The 19023-nt window shown below is 45.2% G+C and overlaps 1 protein-coding gene across 6 annotated transcripts in view; it reads right to left on the bottom strand.

Moving 5' to 3' along the window:
* The window catches only part of LOC105481178 (SNF2 related chromatin remodeling annealing helicase 1), an 82604-nt gene that overhangs the window by 52062 nt on the left and 11519 nt on the right, over positions 1-19023 (bottom strand). For all 6 annotated transcript variants that reach the window (XR_986810.3, XR_011610025.1, XM_011740551.2 and 3 more), the window contains exons 7-10: positions 14296-14482; positions 9665-9815; positions 7035-7193; positions 3439-3504 (exon numbers count right to left, since the gene is read on the bottom strand). Coding sequence is in view for 4 of the 6 variants with exons in the window: in XM_011740551.2 (XP_011738853.2) it covers positions 3439-3504; positions 7035-7193; positions 9665-9815; positions 14296-14482 (563 nt within the window). In the remaining 2 variants the exon portion in view is untranslated. The remainder of the gene's footprint in view (positions 1-3438; positions 3505-7034; positions 7194-9664; positions 9816-14295; positions 14483-19023) is intronic.

The following is a 19023-nucleotide window of genomic DNA, read 5'->3' as shown; positions in this document are numbered from 1 at the left end:
TATACTAGTTTAACAATAAAAGCCAGTGTAAACAAAAGACAACTAAACTAAACCAAAAAACCCCCCCCACACACCTCACTGTTCAAAAGAGTGCCGATAATCCTGAGGGCTGGAGTCATGTGGGGAAAAAAAGCCTCTGACTGAAGACTGAATGGGAGTGAAGACTGTTATGCCTGGCCAGACTGGACTTCAGAGGCCTCCCCCAAAAAGGTCAAATGAAAACTGACCTGGCAATTCTGATTGTAGGAATTTGTCCTAATAGGATAAATATGCAAGGTACATGTAGATGATGTTCACTTGCAGAATTATTTATAACAGCAACAATGGAAAACAACCACATATCTGACACTGAGGATTAAATTATGGGATGTGTCTCTACTATGTAAATGCTCCATAGTTATTGAAAAATGATGATCTTGCCCAATAACTGACATGCTGGGAAAATAAGCTGTTAACAGTGGCTTTTTCTGTTGCAGGGATTAACGGTAATTTTAACTTTGTTCTTTTTAGCTTCTATCATGTCTACTTTCATATATTTATATATAAAAATAGATCTACCTCATTTAGAATTAGTAGCCACAGCAAACAGTGCTGTGGGGGACGAAAAAGGTCACATTTCCCAGGGGATGGTGACACCAGTTTCTTACAATCTAACACGTCCTCTCTCTGCTGACTCAAAGGCCACATTTTCTAGACACGATCTGGCCCTGCTATCCAACGAACTGTATGATTTAATCTAAATACCTCATTATGCCTATTTGCTGAAAATATGCTCGTAATATTAATTATCAGAATATAGTTCTAAGAGATGTTCACATTAGAGGAACAATCAAGTGGTATTAAATTAGGTCCTTATGTGGCTTTTCAAAGACATACTTTACTTTCTCCTAACTACCTTATTATTCCAAAAACATTTAGATTCATCTCCTTATTTAGATTGGTGGTTCTCCATGGGGTTGGGGTAGGGCAAGGTGGGTAGAGAGCGATTTGTCCTCCTTCAGAGGACATTCGGTAGCATCTGGAGACAATTTTGGTTGTCATGACTGGGGAGGAACTGCTGGCATCTAGTGGGTAGAGGCCACGGATGCTGCTAAACATCCTAAAATGCACAGGACAGCCCCCCAACAACAGAGTCACCAGCCCAAAATGTCAACAGTGCCAAGGTTGAGACTCCAATCTAGATGAAAATACAATAGACAGAGATGAAAGGTTCGGTTAACAGAATAGCACAGAATGCTCCATCCCATTCCTTCACCCCAGTCCTGCCACAGTCCAGCATTACATGAAGTCAATGTTGCAGAAGAGTGTGGCCTCAAGACACCTTCATAAACACAGGCCATGTTCGTGGGGTTATTTTAAAATATTAATTCAACCAAGTTCTACAGCAAATGCAGAGTAGTACATATTAGTTAGCAGTTTAAAGATTTATTTTAAACCTGTCACTTTGAAACATCCCCAAGACATTAAAGAGGTATATGCTGCTTCCAAAGGTCTGGATGAGAAGCACACATTTCAGAAACCACTATCTGGCTCAGCTTACCCAGCCAGGCAATGACTACATTAACAAGTGGTTGCTAAGAAGCTTTCACATTGTATCTTTAATGATAGAATCTATCTATTGTGCAATTTCTTTTGTCTAAACAATCAGGAGTAAAGATTTAATTTAGTTATGGCTGAAATACTGAAACCATAATACCAAAGCCTATTTTTTTTCCTACAGAAAGCATATTAAAGCCTCCCAAAAGAAAGGTCACCAACCTAGGAAAAACATTTTATTTAAGTGTGTCCATCAACAGCTCTCGGCATATAAATATTTATAGGTATTACTGGCAGAGAATCAAGGTATTTTTTTTTTTTTTTTGAGACAGAGTCTCGCTCTGTCACCCAGGCTGGAGTTCAGTGGTGCAATCTCGGCTCACTGCAACCTCCACCTCTCAGGTTCAAGCAATTCTCCTGCCTCAGCTTCCTGAGTAGCTGGGACTACAGGTGTACACCACCACGCCTGGCTCATTTTTCTATTTTTAGTACAGATAGGATTTCATCTTGTTGCTCAGACTGGTCTCAAACTCCTGGCCTCAAGTGACCCCCTGCCTCGGCCTCCCAAAGTGCTGGGATTACAGGCGTGAGCCACCACCCCAGCAAAACCAAACTTTCTCAGTAAAAGACTTTTATTCTTAGGTTTGGCACATGACATGACCCTGCCTTGGAAGATGTGTCATATTCCGTTATTCCTAAACACATGAAAACTTGAAATGAGTGGACACTTATGTGTGTTTTGTGAGGAACTGGTAAGATTAATGCTCAAATGCTAAGCTTCATTAACATTTAGCATATTTGTTTTCCCCAGTTTAGGTAAAAGCTAAAGCTTCTTTTAATCAATAAAAAGCTAGTTTTAAAATGCTGATACAACACAAAGGTTGCTTTGAGCACAAGAAAAACACACACTTTGGTTAGCTCAGTCTGAACAAACCAAAGTGGATACCTCCAAAGTCATCTGTGATACATTTCTAACTTGTTACGAGAGAAAAGGCTACTTTTCTAATTGTACTTCCCCTTCCCTCTTCCAGTAATAGGAAAAAAATCACCCTCCCCAAAAATGGAAGGAAATTTGGAGGCCTACCCTCTGCTGGGATGGGGGACCAAGAAACCAAACACAGACAGAAGAGAGAGACAGATGAAACATAGAGCCTATATTGCACATCAGAACATGCTTAGATAAAGACTAGAATCTGCATCACATACCCACGCCTGCCTGCTGTGAAGCCAGAACTCACACCCACCAAAGCACTCAGAGATGAGTTTAGGCCACCACAGGGAGGAATGTGGATGGCTGCCCCTTCTGTCAACCAAAGAGGCTCACAGTAGCCACAGAAAACAGTATCAACTTTTAAAGCCCATCTCGGCTTTACCAGCGCATCTCACTGACCCCGCCAGCCCTTGCTCAGTTCTGTTTGTATTAGGTTGATGCAAAAGTAATTACGGTTTTTTTGCCATTACTTTCATTAATACAACTCTTCTTCCCTGATTTCCAGCATCTTGACAGCTTTGCCACTACAAGTGACTTAGAAGACAGGCAGTTTTTCTAAGCTATTTAGTGGACAAACTGCTAGAGGCTGTCCCTTGTCTAAGCAGGAAGCCAAAGGAGGATTCTGGAGTCCAGTGCCCACCCAGCCTCAACAGTCTTGACCTTCGAGAGACAAAGGCAGTACTACTGACTACCAGTACTGATTACTAGTTCCTTAGCAGGATGTTAGGAAGAAAGATGAAATTGGTACCACAGCCCTAAGGAGGGAGAGATACCCTAAGTCAACACCAAGTCATGACCATGGCCTACAGGTCTGTACTTGCAACCCCTGCTGGACTAGGACCACATGCAAGCCTGAGCAAAATATTACAGGACGCCAATGCTCAGTGGGCTCGGTTCTCAGAAGTACTCACCTTTAGGACCGGCATAGCTGCTCGACAGCGGGCAGTCCTACTGTTTTTGAGGAAGTGAGATTCATCCTGAAAAGAAGCAACCACGTAAGTGAACAAGGTCCAATCCTGAGTGGACAGAAATAAGGGCCACTTGAGGCTTGACCCTGGCATGGCAAGTGCAAGGTGGACGCTCCCTTAGCACTTTCTCATTTAAAGAGATGGTTCAGTGGGCCTAGGTCAGGACCCAGGGTTCTGGTGGCAGCTTCTCTACTGCATTCTGAGCAAGCTGCTTCATCTCTCTGGGGACAATTTTCCATCTATAAAGTGGGATTCATGATTCCCTGCTCCACCCACCTCAGAGGCTGCTCAAAGAAACCACTAGAAGGTGGTTTGCTGCTTTGTAAGAGGCACCTCGCACCTGTGGAGCACTAGACCAAGTGCCCCATAGTGGGCCCTGCACTGATGCAAAGCTCTGGGGTGTCCAGCCCCTGCTCTCAGGGGCTCAGGGTGCAGGAAGGATGCCAGACACACTGACAAGCGATCAGGCTATATTATTAGTACTGAGGTGAGTGTAAACAAAACGCTGGGGAAACTGAGAAATGGAAAGAAGATGATGTGATTCCCATCCTCAAGGAACTGCTATGTTTAGAACATGAAGTCTGATTAACCACTCTGCACTGGTGCATAAGAAAATACATATATATATGTTTATACATAGTTTGTTTTTCTTTATTTTTTTTTCTTTTTGTTGCATAAGCAAATATACAGTTGATCATATTTTCTAAAGCCAAATGAGTAACTAATACATGAGTATTTGAGTGGAAATTTTCTAGTTTGGTACAGTCAAATTCCTTGCTGTGTAACTGTAAACAACTACCTCTCTGTAGTGCCAGTTTTGCTATTTGTAAAATGGGTACCATAGTTCCTTATGTATTAGGTTCCTGTGAGTCTTAAATGAGCGAACACATGTAAAGTCCTTAGCACAGCCCTGCCACTCAGTAAGCACTCAATGCTATCAGCCTTCCTATAGCTGGGATACCACTGAGATCCCAACTCTGTCCTTAAAGATGATCTATAAGAAATTCCATTTCAGCTATCACGAGCAAATAGGGCCACAAAAGCACAATAGAGGGGAGTGTGAAATAACCCTCAAAATGTCAAGACAGTATCTTGTCCAGAAAGCTGGAGTGCTATAGTCATATGCCTTTCTGATGATGAGGCCTCATTACAGTCAAGAAAAAGGTATTTGTGGAGAAAAAACACAGAGAGTACAGAGGATATGGAAGAGAATGGGCCCTTTCAACCAACAGGCAAAAATGTGCCAGTATGGAACAAATCACAAAGAATGGCTGGAAACCGAAGCCTCTTCTGAGAAGTGTGACACTTCAGAGCCATCACTCTGTTCTTTCCTACAACATTTCTCTGAAAGCAAGAGGACAGAGCTCTTACTTAACTGAAGAACAAACCAACAATGGTGGTAAGTGGCTTGCCAAAAAATCATACGGCAGGTTAAGTGATGGGCCAGAAAGAGAACATGAATTCTGAAGGCAGACGCAACCCAGCTTTAATCAATAACCTCCAACTTGCTAGCTTCGTGCCTATGGGCAAATTTATGTACCCACTCTCATTGCCAGTTTCATCAGCTGTGAAATGGATAATTCACAAGGATAAAAGATAAAGCCTGTTCAGGGACCACTGGGAAAATAGATGATTATATGTCAGCAGCTAACACAAGCCAACAGTCAAGAATTGAAAGCATTATTCTTCCCACACACTCTAGAGCCATCCCCATCATCCTGGAAAACTTCTTATAATGTTTTCATTTCACATGTATGCTGACAGCTGACATCTTTTCTTTTTCTTTTTTCTTTTTTTTTTTTTTTTGAGATGGAGTCTCGCTCTGTTGCTAAGGCTGAAGTGCAGTGGCCAAATCTCAGCTCACTGCAAGCTCCGCCTCCCGGGTTTATGCCATCCTCCTGCCTCAGCCTCCCGAGTAGCTGGGACTACAGGCGCCCACCACCTTGCCCAGCTAGTTTTTTGTATTTTTTAGTAGAGATGGGGTTTCACCGTGTTAGCCAGGATGGTCTCGATCTCCTTACCTCATGATCCGCCCGTCTTGGCCTCCCAAAGTGCTGGGATTACAAGGTTGAGCCACCGCGCCCAGCAATGCTGACATCTTTTCCAAGCCACACTTAAATTTGTGCCAAACCAGAAATGACTCCCCCAAAGACTCATTACCTCTATCATTTTGCAAAACTATCAATGCTCAAGTTTGCTTATGCTAAGAACACAGTGTGGTTCTCATGTCCAAAACATAATAATAGATCCCCTGAGGTCAGTAACGGTATCTTCTCCTTCCTTTCTCTAAGCTCCCACAATATTTGTGTGAGCTATGTAAATACACTGAGTACTGACAGAGATGGCTGGGTACCAAATCTGTCTAGAGATCCTTAGGAAGTATGTAAGGAGTTAAAAGTCGGAAAGCCTGTGTGTAATTGAAAGATACGTTGTCAAATCTGGAAGCGGGTCCAGTAAGACCTTCTTTAAAAAACAATTAGAGGCGAGGTGAGGTGGCTCACGCCTGTAATCCCAGTACCTTGGGAGGCCAAGGTGGGTGGATCACCTGAGGTCAGGACTTCAAAACCACCCTGGCCAACATGGTGAAACCCCATCTCTACCAAAAATACAAAAATTAGCCAGATGTGGTGGTGGGTGCCTGTAATCCCAGCTACTCGGGAGGCTGAGGCAGGAGAATTCCTTGAACTCAGTGGGTGGAGGTTGCACTGAGCTGAGATCGCCCCACTGCACTCCAGCCTGGGTGATAGAGTGAGATTCTGCCTCAAATAAATAAATAAATAAATAAATAAATAAGGGCACCAAATTGCAAGGAACGAGAGCAAGGCCTCCCATTGGCAGCCACTGACCAAGCTTGGCCAACATGGTGAAATCCTGTCTGTACTAAAAATACAAAAATTAGCTGGGCGTGGTGGCGGGTGCCTAAAATCCCAGCCACTCGGGGAGCTGAGGCAGGAGTATTGCTTAAACCCGGGAGGCGGAGGTTGCAGTGAGCCGAGATTGTGACACTGCACTCCAGCCTGGGTGACAAGAGTAAAACTCTGTCTCCATAAAAAAAAAAAAAAAAAAAAAAAGCCCCCAAAAAACAATTAGAGTAAAAAGTGCTTTTGTGGGGTGGGGGTGTATCTTCACATTGGCTGGAAGAAAACTCAATTGTTTGAGTAAGATGGCACCAGATGTGGGCACACCCCCTTGCCGTCTAGGTTGTAGTCCCCAGAGCCCCAGGTGGCCTGGGGTCCACATCATGGCCTCCATCCATGACTCATGCTGGGAAAGAGATGAGCTAGAAATCCCCAGCAAAGACTAATTAAATCACAATTTCAAAAAAAGCTCCCTACGAGATTCTAGTATGCAGCCAGAGTTGAGAATGGCTATTTGAAGGGAATGAATTTCCAGTTCCTCACAAAATAAAGACAGTGATTTCTATTCTTCTAGAAACTAAATGAGGCTCAAGGAGATTATAGACATGAAAGTTCTCAGAGCTTTTACAAAGAAAGTTTCCAGAGAGATGAAGTACTTAAAGACTTTGCCAAGTTTCTTACAATGATGACAACTTTAAAAGGGGTTTTTAGCTGTTTTTCCAACTTGCTAAGAAGGTCAAAGCTGACAATGTTGATCAGGCCAGCTGTCAGGCGGTCCTTCCCAGTCACCACGACGTTGATGCAGTCTGGGCTCAGAGACGGTAGCCAGCGAAGGAAGGCCTGTGGATGACAGGAGGGAATAAAGCTACAATGAACACCCAGCACAGCAGCTGTTGGTTGTGACAGCAGCAGTCTCATGGCCATGAACAGCCATCACCTCTACCTTCCTCTCACCCACCTGCACCCCTTCACTTGCCACTGACAGGACACTCCTTGTTTTGTTTTTTTTTTTAAGAGTTGGGGGAGCTGGGCGTGGTTGCTCATGCCTGTAGTCCCAGCACTTGGGGAGGCCGAGGAGGGCGGATCACCTGAGATCAGGAGTTTGAGACCAGTCTGACCAACATGGAGAAACCCTGTCTCTACTAAAAATACAAAATTAGCTGGGCATGGTGGTGCATGCCTGTAATCCCAGCTACTTGGGAGGCTGAGGCAGGAGAATCGCTTGAACCTGGGAGGCGGAGGTTGTGGTGAGCCGAGATCGCACCATTGCACTCCAGCCTGGGCAACAAGAGAGAAAATTCGGGTCTCAAAAGAGTTGTGTTGGTCTCACTTTGTTGCCCAGGCTGGAGTACAGTGGCACCATCACAGCTTACTGCAGCCTCAAACTCCTAGGTTCAAGTGATCCTCCCGCCTCAGCCTCCCAAGTTGCTGGGACTACAGGTGCACACCACCATGATTGGCTAATTTCTTTCTTTCTTCTTTTTTTTAAAGAGATGGGTCTCAGTACGTTGCTCAGACTGGTCTTGAACTACTGGCCTCAAGTGTCCTCCTGCCTCAGCTTCCCAAGTTGCTGAGACTACAGCCGTGAACCACCATGCCTGGCTATCTCCCTGCCTGTCAGCAGTCACTTCATGGTGTCTGGGTTTCATCTCTAAGATCTCTAACTAGATGGTAAGTTTCTGCAGGGAAAGAATACGACTCTTTTTAAGAGGAATTTTATGAAGGACTTAGCAGAGCCTGGTACACTGAAGGCAAATCATAAACGTTTATTGATGATGATGAAACTATTTATGTCAATATTCCTACAAATCCACCTTCTCTCTCTGGCAATCTGAGCATCTCTAGCCAAACCCACCCAGGCATCTGGGTGCTCACCTGCACCACCTGGGCTGACATTGTTCGATACAAGGAGGGCTGGCCTTTTCTCTAACCTCAGGCTGGTCACCATCTGGCTGACTCTTCCTAGAATTTCTGAGGGTGCTGTGGGAACCTAACACACACAAAATATGTACTGAAGATTACTTTCTACAGGCACTGGCAGAATTCATATCACAAGACTTGGGAGGCCAAGACAGAAGGATCACTGACCTCAAAAGTTCAAGACCAACCTGGGCAACATAATGAGACTCTGTCTCATTAAAAAAAAAAAAAAAAATTAAAAATTAAAATTAAAAAAAAGAATTCAGATCACTGAGACAGAAAAAAAATGAGGTGCACATTTTTTAGTTTTTCTTTTTTTTGTTTTTTTTTTTGCCATCTCTTCGGTCAGAACGTCTGGGCCTTGGGCTGACCGGCAGCAGGAGGAGCTGCCTCCTCTGCACGAGAGGCTCATGGAGGCCTCAGGAAGAAGCCCCAGGCTGACGTCAGTGGCATAAAGTTAGAAAAAGCTGTAGACGATGGACTAGGTCTTCCTTCTTCACTAAGTTTGTTCACGGACTTTTTATTCATTTCACAAAAGCAACCACTGATTCCTGGATTTAGAGTAGAAAAAGCTCAAGGGTGAGTGATACAGTGTTCTTGCCAGGCTCTGCATCCATAAAGTTACCGGGCAGACGGCGAACATCCCACTCACTCCCCGCTCGACAGAGTGCAAAATCCCTGAGTTGGGCAGTCAGGAGATGCCACAAGACCCGGCAGGGCTCCTCATTAACAGGAAGCACGGAGCTTAACCTCTGAGATTCCGTTTTCTCGTCTATAAATAGGGTTACTATCTATTGTACCTACCACACAGGACTGTCACGGGATTGAGGAAAACATAGGAGGTAAAAATATTTTAAAAATTAAGTGTGGGCCGGGCACAGTGGCTCACGCCTATAATCCCAGCACTTTGGGAGGCCAAGACAGGTGGATCACTTGAACCCAGGAGTTCGGGAACCAGCCTGGGCAACATGGCAAAACCTCATCTTTACAAAAAGTACAAAAACTAGCCAGTCTCATAATCCAGTTTCAAAATAAATAAAAATTTTAAAAAACAATAAACGAGAAAAATAAAGAAAACTAAGTGTGGTACAGATGAAAAGTGTTATGAGCAGGGCACAGAGGTCCCAGAAGTGCCTGCTGACAGATGACAGATGAACACAAGTCTCTAGGCCGGTTTCTCCTCGGCTTTCTTCCCTCAAGGTGTAACCTGATTCTGATCCAGAAAACCCCCAGCCTGCCCTCAGGTGGCATCTCATCTCTCTTCCTGCCTTTGCCTTTACTTGAGACAGGATCCTTAAAGATCCCTAGACCCTGTCCGCAAACCATTATTTTATGACTCTAACACTGAAGAAAACCTTCTCTGTGAAAACTGCAATTTGAAGAGCATTAACCTGCTCCCAAGTGAAGCGCACGGAGGATGGCACCACCACCAGGAGAGGCCACTCCTTCCGGTAAAAGGCTGCGATGCAGATGGCTTGGATGGTCTTCCCCAGGCCCATGTCGTCAGCGAGCAGCAGGCGGCCTCCTTTGGCTATGGCAAAACTGAAGGCAGACAAGGTGAGGACGGCATGTTTCCCAGGGCACGAGTTCATCTGCCCTCACGTCCGGTGGGTCAGCACTGCCGGGTGAAGGCCACCGCACTGGCCAGCCCAGGCCCAGCCCAGGCCCAGCCCACCACCAGACTTGCTCCCCAGAAGGGAAGGAGCATGGGCCAAATAGGGAGCAGAATAAAAAAGAGAGAGAGAGAGAGAGAGAAAGTCTAAAAAGGAAAAATGTGGAATGTGGTCGAAAGGTAGGGAGAAGATCTGCAAGATGATTAGGTCGTGGAGGCCAAGGAAGGAAGTTTCCAGGGAGGAGTCACCTCAGCCCACTGTAGGCAGGACCCAGGGGACGTACGTGGAGGAGGGTGATGGGAGTCCAGGACTAGCACTGAGGAGGGCATGCTTACTCACTCCAGAGTCTGCCTTGAAAGGAAGGAAAGGGTCAGGCGCAGTGGCTCATGCCTGTAATCCCAGCACTTTGAGAGGCCGAGGTGGGCGGATCACCTGAGGCCAGGAGTTTAACACCAGCCTGACCAACATGGTGAAACGCCATCTCTACAGGCACATGCCTGTAATCCCAGCTACTCGGGAGGCTGAGGGAGGAGAATCGCTTGAACCTGGGAGGCAGAGATTGCAGTGAGCCAAGATTGCACCATTGTACTCCAGCCTGGACAACAAAAGCGAAACTCCATCTCAAAAAAAAAAAAAAAAAAGAAAGAAAGGAAGGAAAGAAGGGCTGGTGGGTGAAAAGAAGGCTTTCTGAAGATCAGAGAGCATTCAGTATGCATAAAGGCAGAGAAAGGGGCTGGCAAAGACAGAAGATGCTGGTAACGAGAAGAGAGGTAGAGAAAAGGATCGGAGGAAGGGTGCTTGGCCAAAAGCGAGCACCGACCTCAGCATCGAGTTTTTCATTATGGCAGCCTCCAGGACCCTAAAGCCCGTAAGTGCAGCATCCCTTGCTAATAGTTTATGAATAAAGGTGTATTCCACTATTTTGGAGCCAGACTGGCTGGGGTTGGAGTCCCAATTCCATCACTCAGCAGCTGTATACCTTCATGCCCATGATTTAACCTCCCTATACCTCAGCCCCCTCAGCAGTAAGAAGGGAGTAATAACAGTACCTATCTCATGAAGCTGTGGGAGGGTTAATAAAGCTAATACTGAAAACAGTGCTTGGAAACATCATAAGCGTTAAGGAAGTGCTTCTATCATAACTACTATTCCACAAAAAGAAAAAGAATCAAAACACAAACAGTAAAAATGACTTGCTCGTGTCGCATGATGAAACAGTGAAAAGCTAAAAGGATCCCAAGTGCCAGATGTCTGGTCCTCTGTGCCAAATACTAGTCTTCTTTCATCTAATCTCTGAAAAGGAGATCATTTGCTGAGAATCCTGATAATAAGCCGCTGGGATAGCTCTTTCTCTTTCCTTCTCACACAGTGAAAACAGAGAATGTCACCTCTTCTAATCAGCAGCTAGCAGGGCTGACAAGAAGTCTAGGCTACACTTGCCCTTTCTGAATTGCCTGGAAACACCGTTTCCAAAGATGGAAAACTGGGCAGCAAATCCCCAGGCAGCCCGAGGCCAGTAGAGTGTGGAGACAACAGGCATCACGGCATGGCACCCTTCTGTTCTCCCTGCAGCCTGAGTGGGCCCCTGCCTGGGAGAGGAGGCAGCCCTTCCCAAAGCCCTGCTTTGGCAGCCTCACCCTCCACTGGGGAGGAACGGAGCCGAGCGGTGGGCTGCCTCACCTCTCCAGAACAGGCACAGCCTCCTCCCTGTACACCCACCTCTATGAAATCTTCTGGACCATTTCTGGGATCAACCCACAACACAGACAGATGGGGGGAGGGCAGGTGTGAAAAGATGTATTTTCTACCTCACTTTCTGATTTACAAAATTGGTGGCCAGCGAGGACAGGCAGTACCTAAGCAACGGAATCCATGGAGAGCCCCACGCCCTTTGAGCGTCTTTTGTTTCAGCCTCCTTATCTTTACCATCTATAATTTCCAGAAGTTTGGTCTATCCGCATCCTTAGAGCAGAATGGACCCCCTGAATTTCACATTCTTTCTCTCCTTTTTCCCCTGCCTAGAGGGAGCCCAACTAAGGAACAAAGTGGCCAAAAAGTGACAACAAAGACAGAAAAAGCCTGGATAACAGAGGAACAATAACATAATTAAATGTCATCCTCCACAGGATAGTTGAATATAATAGAAAAAATTTTCTGGAGTCCTGTTCACAATTTATGTTTTTAAAATTTGAATTGTAGTATTTATATTATTACTATTTTTATGATTTATTGAATAGAGATATTGATTTTTTTATGTTATGTCTATAAGGCAACATGATTGTAACTACAAATATGCAAAATTAAACACATGCCAAAATTGAAAAAAAAAAAAAGAAATAGAAAAAAATGCCATACTCAGAAATTAATCAATCAGAAAACACAGATTTAAGCCCCAGTTCCACTTTTGGCAGCTGAATAACTTTAGGCAACTGACTGTCTTTCTGAGCCTCAACTCATTCACCTGCTGAAGAGGCCGACTTGGATATTAGAAGATGCTGACATTTCTAAGAGATTTTGCTTTATAAATTAAAGGGTGTTTTCAATTGTAGTTCTTGCATTAAACACAACAAAACAGTTGGCCGGGCGCGGTGGCTCAAGCCTGTAATCCCAGCACTTTGGGAGGCCGAGACGGGCGGATCATGAGGTCAGGAGATCGAGACCATCCTGGCTGACACCGTGAAACCCCGTTTCTACTTTAAAAATACAAAAAACTAGCCGGGCGAGGTGGCGGGAGCCTGTAGTCCCAGCTACTCGGGAGGCTGAGGCAGGAGAATGGCGTGAACCCGGGAGGCGGAGCTTGCAGTGAGCCGAGATCGCGCCACTGCACTCCAGCCTGGGCGGCAGAGCGAGACTCCGTCTCAAGAAAAAAAAAAAAAAAAAAAAAAAAGACAACAAAACACGGAATTGACAGCCCTCCTCCTCCAATGCCAAGCCCCTACCTCTTCAGAGTATGAAAGTTAAAATCTGAGTTTATTTAGAAAATTCTGAAGAAAGATTACAAGTACTGTTAGCAGCTTTAGAGCCACAGAGGGAGAAACAGATCTGCCCTGGGGTGCCTCACACACAGAGCCTCTCTCAGGGATAACGGGGTAACAGGTAAAACCAGCACCCACCACGTGGGCCCAAGGATGGCTAACAGTGCCACGAAGAACTTGGATGCTGAAGGCAGGGGCTGCCCAGGGGGTGGGGCTGGGCAACCTCTACTGCAGCTTTAATAAAGAGCCCAGAGGAAGAAAGATGAAAGGAAAAAACCACCCTGAGCCCGGTTAAAACAAGGCCCAAAGGACATCTCACCAGCTGAAGGATTGGAATGGCAATGCCAGAGGACGTTTTGCAGAGTGTGCTATTTAAGAGAGATGGAAGGAAAGGAAGAAAAGAATTAGGGGGAAGGGCTGGGCCAGGTAATGTAATAAAGTGCATTGTGCCCGAACAGCACACCGAGACCCAAATCCTGCCAGAGACGGTAGCCAAGCTTTCACCAAAATACCACAATCAGGCTTCAAGCAGGCAGGCTGTCGCGGTGTGTCAGTGCCATTGATAATTTAGGTTCCTTCCCTTGCACAGGGCTCTATGTCCAACTACACTGTCTAATAACAGCTTCTTATTTCTAGACAGACTATCAAGACTTCCTCTTTCTTCTCCTTGAACTCCCAAATTTTTAAGAGAAGTCTATTTCGAATCTGGCATTTTGCTTCTCCCAAGTAACTCTGGAAAAAAAGGAAAGATCAAGATGTAGGTTTACCTTTTTTCTTCCTCTAATAAGAGCACCTTGACTTTCTTTTGGAGAACTGCTACCTCCCACTTTCAATCCAAGTAATTTAGCTGGGCAGGTCTTACCCTCTGGTTCTAGGGATGGGCCTATCACCAAGTCTAATCAACAAGACCTCAAGCCTCCAAGGCCACGATGACTGGCTCCAACGTTGGTACCAGACTTAAGCCATTGCAGTGTTAGCCCAATTAGGAAAAAGGTGCTTCTGTGTGTTGCTAAGCTGAGAATGCAAGCTGGAAGCCCCTGGCTGCCCGAGCTGCCACACTTAAGGAGCACCTGCTTGGGAACAGAGCAAACAAACAGAAAGCAGATCTGAGAGAGGACAGCAGCCTGATGAGACCTTTAGAGATGCTGGATTTTCTCTTACAGGCACTGAGAAATCTCTTTCCTTAAGCTAGTTTGAATTGAGTTTCTGCATACCTGTAATTCCGAGTCTTGATTAACCCATGGAATTTGAAATCAATGGTTACAATAAGGCTTTGGTAACAGCACACCTGGCGGTTTAATGCCTACACTCTTCTAAATTTTCATCTATCCGTGGAAAATAAAAGTTCATAAAACAGGAAGCATCTGAATGTGGTCTGTGGTGAGTAATGAAATTCGAGCAAGAGAGGAAGAGAGAGGAAGCTCAAGAACCTACTTGACTCCAGCTCTCTGAAAGGGCATCAGATTAGACACGAGCTTGGGGTCCACTTCAGAAAGGTCTGCCTCTGGGACATCTGGCGTGAGACTGAGAGATGTCTTCTTGAGCTGAGAAGCAAACGCCAGGGTGAGAGTCGTGGGCAGAGGATCCAGCTGAACTTGTGGGAGGCAGCGCACCTTTGCAACTGGAAAGAAGAACAGAAGCATATGAGCTGGAGTGTTCATGCCCAAAAGATTTGGAGAAAGGGAAGCTTTGGGATATAAATATTTCCTTCCAGTGATGCTGGTCCTAGGTCCCTATATAATGGGTGGAGAAATCTCTCCTAGTCAGGATCATTAACCCAAGTGGGAAAAATAAATTACTTGGGATCTACATGGAAATGAAAGCAAATGAATTGCACTGACCTTGCTTTCTGAAAGAATGCAGTCTCACCTGATTTTAAACTTCAAAAACGAGGAAAAAAAAAAAACCTTTATTCAACAGAGAAACAGAAAAAGAATAAACCAGAGAGATTAAAAAAACACATAATTCTTGGGAGAAGGAGGCTGAATTACAAATTAAAAATGCATAGAAAAAAATGACGGACCTAGAGACCTCTGGCAGTGGAATTACCGTTAAATCACTAACCACAGCCTGCTGTCCTGCGGGCTGTCACTTTCAGGATGTTCTTCCCTTTTATCATTTTCCTTTGAAAAATCTAATTAGAAGAGTAGCCATTATTTACAGATCGTCAATTGCTCTTTATCCTTTACCCTTTCAAGGGCACCCTGGGAGTGAGAGTGACCCACCAAGAGGCTAATTGTCCTCCGGTATCCAGTAAAGGAAACTACAAAGAGAAACTGGGTATTATTTTACTTCTATCCAATCTTATTTGGAATTCTAAGGCTGGTTCTCTAGTTCACATGGTCATGTGTGATCGTGTTTTCTTAATACCCTCACAACCGATTCCAAAAGTCTTTTGCCACAACCATCAATCGGTTACCACCATAAATGCTGATGTGAACGTGCAGGGCTGAGCCATCTACTGCTACCTCCAACTGCTTTGTATTTCAATGTATTTAAGTCCATTTCTCTCCTCCACTAAATATAAGTACCAGTTATTTCTGGAAACAGTTTCCACGAAAAGAATCACCATGAGAGGAAATTAGGTAAGGTTGAAGGCTTTAATACAGAATAGACTGTCCATATTGATGCACAAATACATTTTATACCTCCAAATTAAATCTTAGCATGCTGATTTCTGCACACTTCAGGAGGCTGAGCACTCCATGTGCTTTCAGAAAAACCATTTTCATTTTAATTCTAGTGATCTTCAGAACTCAAATACCTGATGAAAGTTACGAAAGGGCTGATGAACTGGCTGATAGAAAATGCAGTGCTCTGTAGGCATTATGTTCCTTCAGCCATTTAAGAGGAATAAAACCAACATCTACTCTGTCTCCTACCAACTACTGTTTCCAAAATCCTATGCTGCTAGTTCAGCCATCTCAGTGTTTCTGAGAAAGCCACCATTCCCTGACAACAACTGTCTCTACTGTCCTTTCCCTGGTACTGGGAGATGACAGACGTGCTGTCTGGCTTCGTGAGTCATCTAGAAGTCATTTCTGTAAAATAGCTCTTTGGCAGAATGCTACTAGCCACATAGCAGAGATGCTAATGTTTTCAAATAGCAGCTGACAAGACAAGATTGTTGAGAACCCTTCTGGACTGACAGCAAGGGGAAAACAAAAGGCCTTATGCCAATTTCACTGGGGGCAAAAGGCCTGAGTCACTTAGAAAAGAGGGAGGAGGAAAGCTTAGATTCTCCTTACTAGAGAAAATAACTCCCACTGCTTCACCCATGAGCATGCACGTACGCAGGTCTTATTGTCATTTCTTCATTAGTTTCCTAGGCACACGTTCACTAGCTCAGGGTCAACCATCTAATTTCACTCATGAGGAAGGAGAGCATGGGGTGAGGAGAGAGGTGGGCATTCCCCAGGTTCACAGTACTGGCAAAGAAATTGGAACTAAATTGGAACTGGGCTCTATTCTCACCGCTTTCCCTCCCCAGCTTCTTAGTATAGCTAGCTTCTAAATTTTATAATGGGTCATGTTACAAAGGCAGATGGCAATTCTAGTCTTATTTCTGTCACTGATTTACTGTGACCTTGCAATGCTCCCAGTAAGAAAAGCCACTGTTTCCTTTCTCTGGGCCCAACCTTCTCTCAGTCTACGAAATAGGAAGATCAGTCTTATCTTCCGTGAGACACTGTCGTGATGATATAGCAGGTAAAAACTCTAAATCTAGAATCTTCACTCAGGATCCATGAAATCATTTTTATCAAGTGCAAAATCTTATTTGTGGCCATTATGTGCATTTCTTTTCTGGGTGAAGAATCCATTATTTTCATCAGGTATTTCAAGGAGTGTGTTGTCTGCAAAAGATCAGGAACCACTCTACAATGCTATGTGAGTCACAAGTCATGGTTTTTCAACACTACATTTATCTGCTAATGCTGTAAGTGTCCTGCTTTTTGTTGTTCCGTAAAAGTCAAGACTTTATAAGCTAACATATTTGTGTTTCCTGGTTGAAAGACAAAGGCGAGAAGGAAAGAACTCACTCCTATTTCTCATCAACAATTCAGCTTTTGCAGCCGGGCATGGTGGCTCAGGCCTGTAATCCCAGCACTTTGGGAGGCCAAGGTGGGAGGATCACTTGAGGCCGGGAGTTCAAGACCAGCCTGGCCAACATGGCGAATCTCCATCTCTACTAAAAATACAAAAATTAGCCAAGCATGGGGATATGCACCTACAATTCCAGCTGATAACAGCAGGAGGCAGACAACTTCATAGGCAGACAGGGGTGGGTCCACAGTGAAACCCAACCTTCAAGCTGAAGACAGACTAAAACCCAAAAACCGGGCTGCCAGTTCTAGGTGGAGTCCACAACCCAGAGTGAGAACTTCCTCAGTGCCTTTTAGCCAACTGAATGGTGCTTTTTCCAGGCCTGCCCATGGACGAATCAGCAAACATGCCCCCATTCTGAGCCCATAAAAACCCTGGACTCAGCCACATGTTGGGATTACCCACTTTGAGTCCCCTTTCCACTGAAAGCTGTTCTGTTGATCAATAAAACCCTTCTCTGCCTTGCTCACTCTCCAGTTGTTCATGTAACCTCATTCTTCTTGGATGCAGGGCAAGAATCTGGGACCCGCTGAATGGCAGGTGAGAAAAGGGCTAAACACGTTCCTAGTCTGCTCGCCCAGCTGCGGGCAGTGATGTGCTCCTGTTTGCTGGACCACAGGAGTGAAGAGCGGCAACCTTTCTGGGGGCCCAGACCTTGGGACTCCCTAAGCCAGAGCTGTAACATGCTGTAACACCCCCTTGGGGCTCCACGGGTGCTGATATCTTTAAGTTTTTGGGCGCCAGCATATTCCCATCATCCAGATGCTGGTGCCCAAGGCAGAAGCAGCTTGTGGTATGCCTCGTCCAGCTGCAGCCTCACGCGGAGCTAGTACCCGTGCCACAGTCTGGAGCTGCCCGCTCCGGTGCAGCAACTGGTGCACCTGGCTGTGTGCCATGGCCAGACCATACACTCACTCGCTCACACACCCTCCACTGCTCCATGCCTAGCTTGCCCTCAGTGAGTGTGGAATCTGGACTAGTAGCGTGAGCCGAGCGGGCAGAGCAAGCCCAGCGGCAAGCCCAGCTGGCAAAGTGGCACCAAAAGGATTCTGTGTAACAGCTACTTGGGAGGCTGAGGCACAACAATCGCTTGAGCCTGGGAGGCAGAGGTTGCAGTGAGTTGAAACTGTGCCACTGCACTCCAGCCTGGGTGACAGTGAGACGCTGTCTCAAAAAGAAAAAAAATTCAGCTTTTGCCAAATAATTCCCTCTAAATCACAAGTTCCAAATAGTAGCAGCCAGAGAGTCTCAAGATCAACGTGAGCCATCCTTTCTGCTTCAGCCAGCACTTATTAAGTTATCATCTCATATTCAAACCTAATTGTGCAGTTCACAGCAAGTTTTGCTCAAGGAACCAAAGGCTCTTCCTTTATATTTAATTCCTATGTCAGGAGAGCAGATAGAGATTAAAGACCACCTCTTTTTTTTTACTAAAGGGACAATGGGACCCAAAATGTTTAATTATTTACCCAATGTCACACAGTAAGTCACATAAGAAGGAGACAAAAGGAAGGAACCCAGTTTTTCCCTCACATTGAAGCCCTAGCCTGCCAGGCAAGATGGCCAATGACTCAGAGCTCCCAGGGTTGGTTCGTGTCTGTCCTGGCCTGGTTGGTACCCACAGATGACTCCTTCCTTGGTTTGGGAGGCCCAGTAGGCCGTCAGGATTGGGAGTAAAGTAGAGGAACATAAGCTATGCTAGCTGCAAACCCAATGCGGAATTGTTACAGCCAGATAGATAAGGGACTAGTATTCTGGTACAGTCTGAGATATGACCATATTTCCTTTTTCCAGGCATGTTAGAATTTATTGCCCTATCTAAGCAAAACACAGAGAAGAAAAATGATAAGCCCAAACTGGCTTCTTCTTCTTGCACTTATGCTGTCTGTACACATACCCCTTGCCTTGGTCAGTCTGTAAAGTGCTTGTTACAATGCAGAAGTCCCTGGCCTTGGCTTCTGCCTCAGACAGAACTCTATTAGGAAGTCCATTCCTAGTGAGACTCTCCTATCTTTCTTGATCATCCCATCCAGTTTTAGAAGTACACTGAGAGCCTAT

The sequence above is a fragment of the Macaca nemestrina genome, chromosome 11 (assembly GCF_043159975.1).
Source record: "Macaca nemestrina isolate mMacNem1 chromosome 11, mMacNem.hap1, whole genome shotgun sequence".
Lineage (NCBI taxonomy): Eukaryota > Metazoa > Chordata > Mammalia > Primates > Cercopithecidae > Macaca > Macaca nemestrina.
Note: the sequence above shows the minus strand (reverse complement) of the source record. Positions and strands in the feature narration are given on the sequence as shown.